General features: G+C 37.9%; 2 protein-coding genes and 1 long non-coding RNA gene across 3 annotated transcripts in view; 2 read left to right on the plus strand and 1 right to left on the minus strand.

Moving 5' to 3' along the window:
* The first annotated feature begins 145 nt into the window (after positions 1 to 145).
* Positions 146 to 6,006, plus strand: LOC135094730 (zinc finger protein 706-like). The gene is made up of 3 exons (XM_063995065.1): positions 146 to 300; positions 1,542 to 1,721; positions 2,451 to 6,006. Exons 2-3 carry the CDS (start codon positions 1,581 to 1,583, stop codon positions 2,538 to 2,540), a joined length of 231 nt encoding a protein of 76 aa, XP_063851135.1. The 5' UTR covers positions 146 to 300; positions 1,542 to 1,580; the 3' UTR covers positions 2,541 to 6,006.
* Positions 6,007 to 10,939: 4,933 nt separating this feature from the next.
* Positions 10,940 to 16,588, plus strand: part of LOC135094570 (sodium/potassium-transporting ATPase subunit beta-like) — a 17,698-nt gene continuing 12,049 nt past the window's right edge. Inside the window, 1 exon segment of the mRNA XM_063994783.1 lies at positions 10,940 to 11,100. Coding sequence (XP_063850853.1) covers positions 10,989 to 11,100 — 112 coding nt within the window. The 5' untranslated portion in view covers positions 10,940 to 10,988.
* Positions 13,389 to 14,546, minus strand: LOC135094571 (uncharacterized). Its single transcript, XR_010263871.1, has 2 exons — positions 14,197 to 14,546; positions 13,389 to 14,069 (listed from the first exon to the last, which is right to left on the minus strand). It is a non-coding gene; the product is annotated as an uncharacterized LOC135094571 (long non-coding RNA).

Raw genomic sequence — 16,588 nt, forward strand, 5'->3', positions numbered from 1 at the left:
AGGAATGAAAAGGCATATCTGAAAACAAAACAAAGTAATATAAAAAAAAAAAGAAAAAAAAAAAAAAATCATCACAAAAAAGAAGAAAAAATGTAAAATATGAGAAAAGACAAACAATGATGACAAATAACAAAAAAAAAGAAAAGAAAAGAAAGAAAAAAGAGAATAATTTACAATGAAACAGCAAAAAAATGGAGGAGAAAGTATCAGAGAAAGATAGAGAGAACCATTCCGCTGCGGATCGTCGTGGGGTTTGCTGCCTCAAGAGGAAAACAAATCGAGGAGAACGTGCACTGAGAGGTAGGCAGACCACACATTTCCTGTATTTTGACCCTTAATTCCACACCTGCATAGACATACCTCCTCACACATCTGCCGGGGGACTGTCTACCTCTGCTGGTGGGGAGAAAGCAGAAGATTTATGTGTATTCGTTAAGATTTTAAGTGAATTTCTCCATCGCATTGACAGATTTTGACCAGCGTGGTGCAATACAGTGCTATGTGAGGGGCAGGGAAAAGCGAGTATAGGGGGAATGTGCTAAACTGGTCCTTATTTCAGTGATGGGAAGGTTGGTTTTAGTTTATTTATATTAAGAAAAGATTAGGGGTAATGCATGATGTGTGCGGGGAAGAGGAAACAGGTCACAAGAAGAGGAGGAGGAAGTGGTGAAGCAATAAGACTCCCGTATTAGTAAGGTTAGGTAAGGTTAGGTTAGGGGTGTTCAGTTAGGGTAGGGTAGTAATGCAGTATAACACTATGAGAGGATGGGAATTTATATAGCAGGGTTAGGTTAGGTTCATCAAGGTTAGGTCACGTTAGGTTAGGGGCGCATTACAGTGCTATGTGGGGAATGTATACAACAGGGCTGGATTAGGTAGGTTAGGGGTTGGGGTAGGTATAAATCAGGGTTAGGTTAGGTTTAGTCAGTACGTGGAAAAGATATACAAAACATTTAACCGAACTTAAAAAATATATTGAAGTGTATATGGAAATCTCAACTCGAGGTTAATAGTATCAGTAATAGCCGATGTTGGTGTGATTTATCTAGATTTTCAATTGTCTTGTATGTTGATTAAAGAAAATTGGAAAGCTCAGTAGGCCTATTTTTTTTTTTATATATATTTCTGTGGAGCCTTTTTTCTCAGTGAACTTTTTTTTTTTATTGGATTTTGTTGCCCTTGGTCTGTGTCCCTCCTAGAAAAACAAAATATATATAAATAAATAATACCACAAGTGACGGATATTCTTAATTCCTGCAGCAGGTGAGGGCCAGCCAAGATAGGTGCTGGAAAAAAAAAATTGAAAACCTAACCAAAATAGTACCAGGAGTGGCTAATATCCTTTATTACCCCACTATAACAAAAATAGAAAAGCCTCACCTAACCTAACCTAACTCAAGAATGCCAGGAGTGATGATATCCTTCATTTCCATGCCAGGTGAGGCCCAGCAAGGACAGGTGCTGGGGAGAAAATTGAAAACCCAACATAACCTAATTTAAATAACACCAGGAGTGACTAGTAACCTTAATCCCCCTGCCAGGTGAGGCCCAGCCAGGACAGGTGCTAGCCGAGTGGCAGAATGGCTCGAGGACACCAGAAGGCACAGTCACAGGAGAGGAACAAGGCCAAGCAGGCGGCCCAGAAGAAGACCGGCCACAACGCCAACCAACAAAAGAAGGCTGCCATGAAGGCACTCACCTTCCAGTGCTCCATCTGTAGGGTGAGGCTCTTCGCGTGCACACACACACACACACACACACACACACACACACACACACACACACACACAGGTCTTTGTTATATGTAGATATTTGGATAGACAAAATTTATTGCTGTTGTTATTATTATTAGATATGTTCTTTTCTTCTTCTTCTAGGTAGATATGTTCCTTTCTTCTTCTTCTTCTTCTTCTTCTTCTTCTTCTTCTTCTTCTTCTTCTTCTTCTTCTTCTTCTTCTATTATTAGTAGTAGTAGTTGTAGTAGTAGTATTATTACTACTACTACTACTACTACTACTACTACTCTATTCTCTGTATATAAACTCCATTTTCACTGACACAATTGTCTATTATTATTATTATTATTATTATTATTATTATTATTATTATTATTATTATTATTATTATTATTATTACACATGACCATTGTGGAAAGGGACAATCTCATGGATCAGCCTACTACACCGCATGAGTTTAGGCACACCACAGCCGGCCACACACACTCAAAACAAGGCCCCACACCACACACTGGCTCACCCCTGCCCTTCCACAATGCCCCTCCACACTGGCTCACCCCTGCCCTTCCACACTGCCCCTCCACACTGGCTCATCCCTGCTGCTCCACAATGAGTGTTCCAAATCTGCATCTACTCTGACCTTGAGACACATGCTGGCTCACCGCAAGTCCTTCACAATGAGACTGTTCCCTACCCTGCCTCTCCCCCCCACAGAGCATGATGCCGGACCCCAAGACTTACCGCCAACACTATGAAAACAAGCACCCGAACTCCGAATTGCCCGAGGAACTCAAGAACATGTGATGCCGGACACCACCGCCAGCGTCACCTCCACCACCACCACCACCACCACCATTGCTACCACCCCTGCCGCCAATGCTCCAATCGGCAGCCACTTCCTGAGGCTCTGCTGATGATTTGTGACTAGGATCTGTTGTTTCTTGTTTTGCCCCCACCTCCCTGTCCACCCCCCCCCTCCCTGTTACCTGTCAGTCGCCGTTTTCTTTGCGTTAAGTAATTTTTGAGCGGGCACTTTTATAATTAAGTGATGGTTGGTTTTGTCTTTGTTTCTTTCTTTTTTTATATGATTATTTGAGTGTGATTTTTTTTTTTATTATTATTTTTTAACAGTTGTAATTGTTGAAGTTTGAAGTTTATTAATTTTTCCTTGTTTTTGTATTTTTCATTATGATTTGAATGAAAGTGTGAATTTTAATGATTATTTGAGTTTCGGCTTTGTTTTTTTTATATATATATTTTTTATGATCTGAGTAAAAGTTTGATTTTTCTACTTTCGGTTTTCTTTTATAACGATTTGAGTGAAAGTTTCAATTATTCTCTCACTTTTTCATTGATAAAGTGATTGTTTGACGTCTTGTTTGGATGACCAGGAGAGGTGTAGAAGCCGGACTTGTCATTTCATTATTGGGGACGAAAAAATCGAAAGTGAATCTACATAAGCAAAAAATTACCTTGTCCATTTGAATTACTATTATTATTATTATTACCACCACTTTTATTATTATCATCATTGTATTGCATTTATTTAATATACAATACATGTCTCAGGGTAAGAATAAGTTATATATACAACACACAATATTTTCTCGCTGATATATTACGACCAAAATGCAGTGTTAATAATTCCATTGGTGTGTTCATCGCAGCTCAGCCACCATGACGATTGAGAGATAAGACACTTAACAGTACAACATTAATCATTTCATTGGTGTGTATTTATAATCAAAACTTAAGGTATATGTAACACAACACAACACAATTCCACAGGTATATTTATGACTCACAATTCAAGCACTATAAGAATTCTGATATTAATATGAGTCCACACACACACACACACACACACACACACACACACACACACACACACACACACACACACACACACACACACACACACACACACACACACATGAGAGATTCAGTTAGCTTATAAAATTCCCAAGAATGATAAATATTTACAATGATTTACACCTTACTAAAGTTTTTAAAGTATTAGGACAGTTCTATTATTCCATTCAGAAGGAAAACATTGCAGATTTGTCAGTTATTTACTAATTTATTTCCTAGTATATGTTCTTTTCAAATTTCCTTATATTGTCCAATTTCTAGGGTGTTTAAACAGTACCCACTAAATTCTAAAGGGAAATATATGTAGATTCATTTGTTATTTACAGTTTTCCATTTATTATGTGTCATTTTTATTAGTTATTATTGGTTCTTTTCTACGGTGTTTACGCAGTATCACTAAATTCAGAAGGTCGTGTTGAATCGTCATTACTTGTTGTTTTTTTACGTCACGTGTTTGTATTTCTTTCATTTCTATTTTATTTTATTTGATCTATTTTTTCCCGATTGTCTGTGATAGGTATTCTTTGTATTTCATTTTATTCCTTCTTCCATATATTATCTCTATGTTTCTTATCCACTCTTGTCTTCTATTCTTATTTCTTCTTTTCTTTACTCTTCTTCCTTACAAATCCTTGCTTGTATCTCCTCTTTCTCCTTCTCCTCCTTCTCCTCCTCCTAACAACCAATTCAATAGTTAATAACGGGTTGCTGTGATGATAACTAACTCGCATTTGAGACACACAGCTGCAGTACGCTCATGAATTTATTATAATAGTGACATACTGAGAAAATGATAGATTAATTCACTTTGTTTATTTTTTTATTTATTTATTTATTTTTTTTTAGCAGTCGTGTCTGTGTGTGGTGGGGGAGGGCTGAGAAAATAACTAATACCCCCTTCCTTTCTTAAACTTATTGCCCGTTTTCTTTGTCGTCATTATTCGCTGTTTTAAAATTGGTAATTCGTGTTGGTGGTGGTGAAATGTTATACTTTTTGGTGTTTTTATCTTTGTTTTTAGCTTTTTCTATTTAATTTGTTATTTTTCATTTTTTTTATTGATTGATTTTATGCGCGTTAGCTTCAGGAAGAAAAATTATGGCAATACTATCGCGGCAGTTCTGGTTTTCATTCTTTTTTCATTTATTTTACGCGCGGTGGCTTCAGGAAAAAAATAATAATAATTACGATTACATTAGTGTGGTGGTTCTGGTTTAATTTTTTATTCATTCATTTTATGCGCGATGGCTTCAGAAAAAGAGAAAACAACAACAATACCGGTAATGTTAGTGGCGGTTTTGGTCGTGTGCTGTTTGTTTGTCAGGAACCGAACCAAACCAAGGCAAGGCTAGGCAAGGTGACGTTACCCATTTGAAGCCACGCCAAGCCGAGCCACTCAGCTCTCGGGAACACTTGTTTTTACCAATGTCCCTTTACTCTTGTGCTTTCTGGATAGGCTGTAGAGTATAGCAAAGAAAGACATTTAAAAAGAAAACTCTCTAAAAATTCAAATATGTGCTTAAAAAATGTAAAAAAAAAATAATGAAATGGGTAGGATAGGTGATTTTGTGTGTAATGGCGTTTTCTCTTTAATTTTTATATTTGTCTCATGTGCTGTCTCTCCTCTTCCTGTCTTATTGTTTGTCTTTCTCCTGTTCCTGTCTTTTCTTGTTTCGTTTCTGCGTTTCAGTCTTATCTCCTTTCATCTTTTGTTTTTCTCTGTCTTTCCCATCCTTTCCTATCCATCCTTTCTTCCCATTTCTCTTATTTTGTTTATTTCCCCATCCTTCCTTCCTCAATCACTTCTAAGCTTCATTCCTATCTTCCTTCCCTTCTTCCTTTCCTTCAATCATCCCTTCATCCTTTCATGTCTCTCCTCTTTCATCCTTTCATGCCCTCTTCCCTTCCTCCTTCCTCCCATAGACTCCAAAATGTCACGCGTTGGTCGTTTTTATTTTTGTAAGGCTTTTATTGCTTTATTCGTCTTCTTCCCCTTCTCAATTGCCCTCACTAAACATTTCAAACATTTTCGCATCTTTGTCACTTCTTCCATCTAATTTTTTGTCGTGTTTTTTCTCCTCTCTGCTCTCCTACGATGTTTTTTGTCCCTCCTGTCATATGATATAATATAAATAGAGGATCGGTCGCTTTGGGCTCATATAGTTTATTAAGCATAAGCTCTCGCATTACTGTCTGTATAGGTATCATCAAAAACAAAACCAACCAATCAGTCGGAAGAAAGAACAGTCTGTTGAGGTTTTTGCTTCTCTCATATCATTACCAAGTGTCATCCCATTACAAGTTATTATTAAAAAAGGAAGAAAAAAAAAATGATTAGCTCAAGGTTCCATTATATTTTATATACTACCATGTACGCCATGGAATAAAGTGTTACCACAAGTGTGTGAGGTTCATGTGTGAGAGAGAGAGAGAGAGAGAGAGAGAGAGAGAGAGAGGCAAGCAGGCAGAGAGGAAGGTAAGGAACTTGGCTCTTTCAAGACATTTTCAAAGACCACAGAAATGATTAGTGAAGTTTTCATTGTATGTGTGTGTGTGTGTGTGTGTGTGTGTGTGTCAGAGAGAGAGGCAGATTGAGAAAGGTAAAGTCAAACGCTCAAACTCCCCTCAATTCCACTTCGTTTTCTCATTCAGACATTGAGAGGCCACAGAGATGTTATGTCAAGTGTTCATGGGTGTGCCAGCCGTACCTTTTGTGGTGTGTGTGTGTGAGAGAGAGAGGGAGAGAGATAAGGTACAGGTGAAGCAGAAACGAGAAGGGAAAGAGGATGAGAAGGGTGAATTTGGAAGGACACAAAACAAGAGAAAGGGAAAGGAAAGAAAAATGAGAAATAAAAAACTGATTTTGGAAGGAAAGGAAGCAAGGAGAATGAATAATAAAGGAAAAAGAAAGGAATGAAAAAGATGTACAAAGCTGGAATCTGAAGGAAGAGAAGGGGAAGGAAATATGCACATAGAAAGTAAAAGTGAAATTGAAAGAGAAGCAAAAAAGGAAAGTGTAAGTGCTAATAGAAATAGTAAAGATATAATTAGAGTAATGCTAATAACAATATATAGTAGTAAATGAAATAAAAAGAATATCAAGAAAGTGTTGATAAAAATAGTATAGATGGTTGAATGAAAGTAATGATGGCAAAATAATAGAAATAAGGGAAGGAAAAAAAAGAAATCAAGAGTTTTAATAATAATAATAATAATACCATAAAAAAATGAAGTACGAAAACGAAAGAGAGAGAACGAAGAACAAATAAACAACGAGAGAATAAAGTATCAATAAAAAAATAATTAAAAATGCAATTAGACATCAATATTGATCAAGTATGGACAGAAAAGAGGGAAGGAATAGAGAACGAAAGGAGGTGAATGATGCATTGTGATAAAGGAGGGGAGAGAGAGAGGGATGGTTAAATGACAAGACAGGTGCCCAGGTGACCAAACAAGGCTGTGTCTGCAAAGGTGACCAATGAAGTCTGTGAGGTGGGACAGGACCAGGTGAGAAAGTCAATTAGCTACCTGTAATGAAAGTTGCTAACCAGAGAATGAAGAGGAGGGAGAAATTGGGTGATAAATGATAAAATGATGAGGAAAATACTGGAGAATTAAAGAAAACATCATTGGTAAAAGCAGAACCAGGTGAGAAAATCAATTAAGCACCTGTAATGAAAGTTGTTACGTGACAAATAGCTGAGAGAGGAAGAAGTAGAATAATTAAAGGAATTGAGAAGATACTGGAAAATAAAACTAGGGGGGGGGAAAGTAATAATAATAAATAAATAGATAATAATAATAATGTTCTTTTTATGACTAAATATGCCACACTTCTATTGCTATTGATATTCTGAATAGCCTATAAATTAATTCGCTACTTAGTTATAGGCCTACTGAATAAATAAATATAAATAAAGTAAAAAAAAAAAGTGATAACAAGCGTTCAAATTAAAGTTATTAGGCCTGATAGGTAAATAATTAAATTCAAATGCAAAAGTGATAGGTAATATTTCTTTTAATACTAATGTCCTGTAACAATTAACAAACACTAAAATTAAATTGATTCGCTAGTTAGTTATTGCGCCAGATAAATAAATAAATAAATACAAGTAAAAAATGTTATATATTTTCTTTATTCTAAACACAACCAAAGGAAGAATAAGCTAAATACAAATAAAAAAAATGATAATAATCTTTTTTTAATTCTACTGCTGTGTAACTCAATTAACAAGTATTAACCCGAAGAAGAACCAGCAAACTAGTGAATTGGTGAGGCAAGCGCAGTCAGTCAGGGATCAGGGCAGCCGGTCATCACTACCCAGCACTACGCCACGGTTATCAGGTCACTGCTAAAGGTTCTGTGTTAAGAGATGTCAGGTTATGCCAAGGCCCTCTCCTCCTACTACTACTGCATGACTCTCCCCTCCCTCCTCCTCCTCCTCCTCCTCTTTCTTCTTCTTCTTCTCGATCCTGTCCTCTTCTTCCTCCTCCTTGTACTCCTTCTCTTTCTGTCTTCTCCCCTTCCTTGTTCTTCTTCTGAACTCTTCTTTCTTCTCCTCATCGTCATCCTTTTTCTTCATATTTTCCTCTTGCTCCTCTTCCTTCTTATGTCCTCCTCCTCCTTCTGCAAGACTCTCCCCTCCTCCTCCTCCTCCTCTTCTGCCCTCTTCTTCCTCCTCCCCCTATTTCTCCTTTCACCCCTTCCTTCTCCTCCTTTTGATCTTCGTTCTTCACCTCCACGGCCTCCTCCCCTCACGCATAGTTCATTCTAGTGTCATCCTCTCTCATTCACCACCACAGGTACGCCACATGACTCCCGCTGTCTGTCACTGCATACAAAGAACTCCAGTGGACGTAGGTTTTGGGGTCAAGGCAGGCACAGGATGGCACGCAGGAGTAGCCAATAAGGTACTGCTATACTTTCGTAGCAACGCTGGGGCTGTTACTGTTTTCGTCTGCTTTTGTTGAGCATTTGTGGAGTTGCGTCAGGGAGTTTCTTTAAGTTCAGTAAGGATTCTGCGTCTTATCAGAGACTAGGCAGTGGAGTTTATAAGGGTTTTCAAGGGTGTTTTCATGGTTATATAGTGATAGTTATAGTATTTGTTCAACTAGGATTTTGCAAGCTCCAGTAGAAGTAATAGGGGTTTTCAAAGGGGTTTTCATGATTCTGTAGTGGTAATTTAGCTAGGCTTTTGCATATTTAACAGGCTCACGTGGTAGAAATAGGTGTTTTCATGATTCTAGAGACAGTTTGATAAAGATTCCGTGCTACTAAACAAAAAAGAGAGAAAAAGAAAACGAAAAAAAAGATAAAGGAAGATTTAGAAACGATCCTAATTTGCACTTCAATAATAAGGCAACACACACACACGCACACACGCACACATGACACAGAATGCCACTCACATAGTATCTAATGACATAGTACATCAATCCTTGGTTTCTGAGAGGTATATGGGGCTTCACTTTTTGCAGGGAGACCTCGATCGGTTCTGTAGGGGAAGTCAAGATAACGTTAAGATTTCTCGGGTGCAGCAGAGACGGGAGGGGAATTGATAAAGAGAGAAGGACTGCCACGTGAAAGGGAGAAAGGGAGACGAAGAGGAATAGCAACACTGGGGAAAAGAAAGGAGTGTATAGGAATTAGATGATAAAGAAAAGGGTAAAAGAAACTGAGAAACTAGACAAGACAAATGAAAGAGAGGAATATGTAAAACGAGAAGGATTGACGAGTGAAAGGGGGAAAGAGACATGAGAAATAGCAATACTGGAGAAAAGAAAGTGGTGTATAGAAATTAGATGATAAAGAAAATGATAAAACAAACTGAGAAACTAGACGATAAGACAAATGAAAGAGAGGAATATGTAAAGAGAGAAGGATGAATAGCAAAACTGAGAAGAGAGGAGTATATAAACTGAATTATGAAAGAAGGAAGGAAGGAAGAGAAATTAAAGAGAAAGGGACGCGAATATAGGTGAAGAGGGAAGGAGTGACACTTGAAAAGGAGAAAGGAAGAGGAATAACAACATTAGGAAGAAGAAGGGAATTACAGGGAAAAGAATGAACGAGGGGAAGAGAAGTTGAGGAAAAGAGAACAAAAAATGTATGGAGGATCAAGAGAGAAAAAAAAAAAAAGACAAAAAGAGAAATAGAGCTAATAATAAGAAAAGAAAAGAAAATAGATGGAAAGGAAATTAAGACGAAGGAATGAGAAAAAAAGGAAGATGGGAAATGAAGAATAGATAAATAAATAGATCAATAAATAAAAGATAAACAAATAAATAAGAATATAAGTAAATAAAAGCTTAAGAGGCTATAATATAAGATTTATTATACATTTATCTCCCTGGGAAGACATCAATTTGATAAGGGAAACACAAATAATATATATATGGCTTCCTATATTTTATTAGGTCCTATACACCTATTTTTTTCCGCGTATTATGTTACAGAAAAAAAAGTAGAAAACAAAAATTCAAAGGTACAGACAGGATACAAAAAAATAATAGTATTCTCCTAAATATACTTACTGACTTAGCATATGAAGCCTAACGTTCATCAATAAATCAATGCACACTACATACATTACTATACCTAACAATAAATCAATGAACATTACTAGAATATTAAAATAACGACAAATTACATTAGAAAGGAGGTACAGACGGGCTACAAGAATAATACAATATCCTTTTATACCTTTCGACTAGGCAAACAAAGCCTGACATTCACCAATAAATCAATGAAGATTAAAGAAACACAAAATCAACAATATTTGCTAACATAATGCGGATTTTTCCTATATGGGTAACGTTCTTGTGTCATCTCGTTTTGTTACGCAAGGGACGTCTCTCAATGTCTCCTGCAAATGTGCAAGAATCGATGGCCAAGGCGGCGAGGGAAAGAAAACAATTACGAGAGATTTTAGAACAATGCAGACAGGCAGAAAGGGATTATAAATTGAAAGATTGATGGAATAAGGAGCTACATATCTTTAATAACTGGAAATACTTGAGGAAACATCAAAATTTATCTAGAGAAAGAGGCGGCCCTACGTGAGACAAACATCCCCCGAAAGAAAATGGAAACAGACAGAATTTGGCGATGGAAAAACACGATTTACGAACAAATTAAAACCTTCGGAGACGAACAGAAGGAAAAATTAGACAGTGAGATAAATAAAACTACACGAGGAATGGATAGATTATATTGAACTATGGAAAAGAAGGATGAAATGTTGCTGAAGAGGCTGGCGAGCTAGCGAGGGAGCCAGCTGGGCGGGGACTGTTAGGGGTTGCCGAGGTTGTCAGAGAGCCTTCCTTGTATCGATCGCGCCCCTGCAAGACCACAGTCGAGGCTCAGGCGGCGGAACACGATGGCGGACCACGGATTGATGAAGAGAGCCAGTGAGCGGGACGACAGCTTCAAAACTTTCGTATGGAACCCACAAACCAAACAATTCCTGGGCCGTACTGGCTCTTCGTGGTGTAAGTAGAGGCTCCGTGTCCCCTTTTCTATAGGTTTGGGAGGAATATGTATGCCACCTTTTTTTTTTTCTTTTTTTTTTACGATCATGTACTCTGGCCGGCTGGTTCTGGTTGCGGCGGTGGTGGTGGTGGTGGTGGCGTTGTTCTCTATTCTTGTCTATGTTGTGTCGTGTTGCAAGCTTGTCTGTTTTTCAAGTCCTTTGGTTACGTAAAGAAGTTTTGGTTTGCTGAGATGTCTGCTGGTTCTCTTGTTTTATTCTTGTGTTCTCTCGTATTGCAAGTTTGGGTTTAATCTGTTGCAGGGTTTTGCTTGTGAGGAAGGGATTGGTTAGGGAACATGTCCGCTGGTTGCCTCCTATTCTTGCCTCTTTAATTAGGTCAGTTTGAAGTCCATTTTTTTTTCTTGTAACGGGGAAAGTTTGGGTATTCTGGGATAGAGATGTTTGCTTGATTCCCTGCTATTCTTGTCCCTGTCTTCAGTCGTAATCTAGCTTGTCTGAGTTTCATCAAGACAATGTCAAGTCCGTTTTATCCATGAAGAAAAGCTGGGATGGGAAGATGTCTCATGGTTACTCGCTATTCTTGTCTTGTTCTCTTGACGCATTCCTGTCTTGAGTTTCATCAGGAGAATTACAAGTCGGTTTTATCCGTGGGGAAAGGCTGGGATAGGCTAGGATAAAAAAGCCGGGTGGTTTGCCTTTAATTTTTGCCGTCCAATTCTCTTATGTGTCAGAGATTATTAGAGCACTTAAAATCCTCTTCGTTACTTTCTTGGAGGGAGTTTTAAGTCAGAATATCGCCTTGGTTGCTTGCTGTTCCTATTCTTTGGCTTTCATGGATGTCTTGAATCGATAAGGGCAGTGTCAGGTCATTTTCTTTGCACTGGTTGTCTGCTATTCTTCTCTCGTGTTTCGGTGTGGTCTTGCATTAACAATCAGCTCATTTTTAAATTCGTAATGCTTGTTATTTGCTATTTTTGTCCCTGTGTTGCATTACTAGTGAGGGCTGCTTCTCTTTTTATCAACTTTTTTTTTTTTTTTTTGTCAAATATGTAGCTTTTTCTGAGAGGACTGATTCTTGTTTTTTTTTTTTTTTCGTTTTCCTTGTAGTTTAAAAGATGTCATGGATGTGTTAAGGCAGTATTAAGCGCTCTTAGTTACGTTTTATCTGTCTGTTTTCTTTAATTTCTTGTCCTGGGAAATTTGTTGCTGTTTTGTCTGCTGTTCTCGTATTTCAGAAATAATGTTGATTAGTTAAAGCAGTTTCAAGTTCATTTCGTTACGTTCTGTGTCTGGTTTCTCTTATTTCTTAGTTTCTTTTTTAATTTTTTGCTTTTGTCCTTCAAGGTTACTGGTTGTATGCTGTTTTTCTCTTCTTCCAGGTTGCAGGTCCTTTTGGTTACGTGTTATCAGTCTCATTTCTGTAATTTCATGTCCTGGGGGGTTACGTAGCTGGGTGTGTGTTTTCTTGTATCTCAAAAGTCATAATTCGGTTTTTGGTTACGATTTAAGAGCATGTTTTCTTTACTTTTCAGTTCAGTTCAGTTGTTAATCATGGCTGGGTGTGTTTCCTTGCGTTTCTGAGCAGTTTTCAGTCCTTTTGGTTGCACTGTATGTAGGGATAGGTTTGTTGCTTATAACTGTCGATCTTGAACAATTAACACGGTTGCAAGTCGTTTTGGTTACGCTGTTTGTAGGAATAGGCTTGTTGCTTGAAGTTCTTGGCGTGACAAGTGTTCTCATTTCTCCATGGTCTAATAATAACTCTCTTGACTGTCAGATGTAAATATTTCGTCGAGTACTGACAGGAGAAAGGATTGGGTGTGTAGAATTCTCAGGCTAAATGGTTGGTTTCTTGATTTTTTCTTCTTGTTTTCCAGAATATTTTTTTTACCGATGTTTTTAAGTTACATAATTAGTTTCCGTTATGCTTTTAAGAGAAAATGATCGTCTGTTACTTGCTATTTGATTCTGTTTCACTTTCTTTCTCTTGACAATCTTCTGTTTTTTCTGCTGAAATGTGTGACTTTCTTTTTACAAGGGAATGACACTTTTCTTCATATGTCTGGGTAGAGAGGATGACTGCTTCCTGTTGTCACTCTTGTCCTTTCTTCAGTCACTTCTGCGGTGTCTGTAAACATTTAAAAAGTATAGATGCTGTTCTTGTTCAGTATCAATCGAGTTAATTTTTGTGATCTCTTGCCTAGGAAAGATGGCTGCCCGTTTGTGCCATCCTCTTATCTCATGTGCCTTGCCGGTGTCTCGAGTGGATGAGGACAATGTTACTCGTTACGATTATAGACGAAAAAATATTGATTATGTGATGGTGTTGACCCAGAAAAGCTAGCTGCCGGTTCCTGCCATCCTGCTCTCCTCTGTTGTGTTTCCCCGGTGTCTTGAGTTAATAAGGAGGAGTCCTCTTCGTTATTAGAGAGGAGAAATATTGATTATGCAATATCCTTGACCCAGAAAGATGGCTGCCGGTTCCTGCCGTCCGTCTTTCACTTTCCTGTACTATGCCGGTATCTTGAGTCGATGAGGGTAGTTACAAGTCATTTCCATAACGATTACAGAAGGGAAATATTGATTACGTAGTGCTGTTGACTCAGAGATGGCTGCCGGTTCCTGCCATGCTTGTCCGCCTTTGCAGCTGTATATTACCAGCATCTTGAATTAACGAGACAATTGCAAGCCTCTCGTTACGATTACAGAGAAATGAAATGGATTCTGTAACATCTTGACGTGGAAAGATGGCTGCCGGTTCCTGTCATCCCTGCCTCCATCACACTGCCTTGTATTGCCAATATCTTGAGTGCGAGACGCTTACAAGTCCCTCGTTACGATTACAGATCACAAAATTAAATGCTGCAACATTCTTGACTCAAAGATGGCCACCGGTTCCTGTCATCCCAGTCTCCTTCACACTGCCTTGTATTGCCAATATCTTGAGTGCGAGACAGGTACAAGTCCCTGAAACGAAAAAAAAAAAATAATAAATAAATAGCTGGCGATCCCGTCAACTTGGTGTTATGACGGACGGCGAGGCGGGACGGGGCTGGGACGCTGAGACTGACAGGTGACCACCTCTCTTTCTCACCTGCTGTAGACTGATGCAGTAAGGTATTCAGCCGGTGTTCGACAGTCTGGGGGCCTCCTGTATAATCAGACATGCGCAAGGGGAGGTCAGGCAGGGTTAGACCAAGGGAGAGAGAATATAGAGGGGGGGAATACTGCATTGACCATCATCACGAAGCCCTTGGAGAGAGACCGAGAGGAAGGCAGTCAGTAGCAGCCTCTCCCTCGCCACGTCCTCCTCTCCCCGCCTCTCACCGTCATGGACAAGGAAAGGGCCAAGCTTTACCCGCAGCAGGGCACAGATTTCAAGACCTTTCTGTGGAATTCTGAAACCAAGCAATTGTTAGGCCGAACTGGGGTCTCGTGGAGTGAGTACCGCAGTTTGGCCGGTTTTGCGTGGTATTGCAGTATTTTTGGGTGCTTTAAGGAATTTTTGGGGAATTTTGGAGTATTGTTGTCTTATTAGGTATTTTTTGGGGTTTATATGATTATTTCTTGTTATTATGATTTTTTTTTTTTAGTATTTCAGAATTTTAATGGAGTTTTTTTTTTTTTGCCAAGGTTTTGAAGTATATATTTTTTTGATAGTTTTTAAAGGTAATTTTTTGGGATTTATATGCTTATTTATTATTATTATTGCAGGTTTTTGGTATGATTTTTTTTTATTTGTATTATTTTATTTATTTATTTATTCATTTTGGTCTTCGTGGGTCCTGTGTGAGTATTTTGGGTGTTTAAGGATGTCTTTTAGCTTTTAAGGGACTTTTAGGGTTAATACGTGTATATTCTGTGGTCTCGTGACTTCTGAGTATTTAAAGTATTTTTTTTTGGAGTTTTTTGGTATATTATTAGAGTAAATACGTCAAATTTTCGTATTTTAGGCGTTTTTCATAGTTTTTTTTATTGCTTTTAAGATGAAATGGCGGAATTACTAACTGACATGATTAAAACCGCTGTTATTTTGGGGTATTTTTGGTGTTTTTTTTTTTTTTTAAGGTTTATGGCTTGCTTTCGTCTTATTGATTTTTTTGGGTCACCTCGTGGGTAAGTGAAGTGGTCAGGTCAGGAGAGGTATGGCTAGGCTAGGTGTTCATAGGTTAGGCTAGGCTAGGTGTTCATTGATGTGTTTTTTTTTCATATTTTCTTGTCATTATTATTGAAGCCTATTTTTCTAGTTCATTATTATTTTTCTTTTTTGTTTGATGTCGGGTCTGTAGGTTAAATTGGCTAATTAATTATATAGTTATCTTCTGGCGAAAGCTTAATTTTCTATGGTTAATAATGCGATTTTTTGAGAATTTTAGATTTTATTGATCTTGTAGGGGTTAGTACTGAGGTTTATAGATGAGGTTAGGTTGAACAGTCTTGATAATTTATGTATTTCTGTCTTTTTTTATGAATTTTATCTATTACTAGTATCGTTTTTTTTTCTGGTATTTAAAGAATTACAGCAAACTTATTGATTTCTTGTTGTTCTCTATTGAGTGACGTAAGAATAATCAGTTAACTGGTATTATATTTTTGTTATAATATCTATAGACTGTTAGTATTTTTTTTCTGGTTAATTCAAGAAATGCAGTATTTTTTTTTTTATTATTGATTTTGTGTCATCATTGAGTGAGGTTAGAATTTAATATCTGTTTACTTTTTTTCCAAGTTTTAAAAGCATAGACATATTATTTATCTATTAATTGCCGTACATATTTATGAGGACTAAGTTAGGCTAGGTTGGGTGAGGCAAAGACAGATCAGATTAGATTTTGTTGGTTTCTCTAGATCAATAAGAACACAAGGGTTGGTGCAGGGAGCCATCAGGCCTACCACGTGGCAGTCCCTATATGAAACCTGCCTGTATTTCTTCAAAAAGCAGCAACAACAACAAATACTACTACTACTACTACTACTACTACTACTACTTCTACTACTACAAGAACACAAGGGTTGGTGCAGAGAGCCATCAGACCTACACGTGGCAGTCCCTATATGAAACCTTCCTGTCTATTTCCACCTGTCCCCTCATCCATACATTATGTCAAGTCTTCTGAAGCTCCCTATTGACTCATCACTAACAGCCTGACTACTGAGTCCATTCCAATCCATTCCAGTCTATTCCAGTCATCACCACTTTGAGAAACACTGTCTCGCTCTCTCCTTTTTTAAATGTATCAAGACTAAACTCGTTACTTCTTGTCCTGCCCTGATGACTGACCCTGAGGATTTTGTTTAGGGTCCCCTTGTTATGCGGACGTCTCATTTTTCAAGCCTTATTAACTAGGCACTAACGGTCAATTCCAAGTCATTAAAGTGTGTTACAATCATGCACCATTCCGAGAACCAATTCCTTCTTACTTTCATAGAGATTCAGGTTCCTAGATTCCCACTCGAGATTCCAGTTGTTCCCATTCCTAGTCCCT

Source organism: Scylla paramamosain, chromosome 46, assembly GCF_035594125.1.
Source record: "Scylla paramamosain isolate STU-SP2022 chromosome 46, ASM3559412v1, whole genome shotgun sequence".
In the NCBI taxonomy this organism is placed as follows: Eukaryota; Metazoa; Arthropoda; class Malacostraca; order Decapoda; family Portunidae; genus Scylla; species Scylla paramamosain.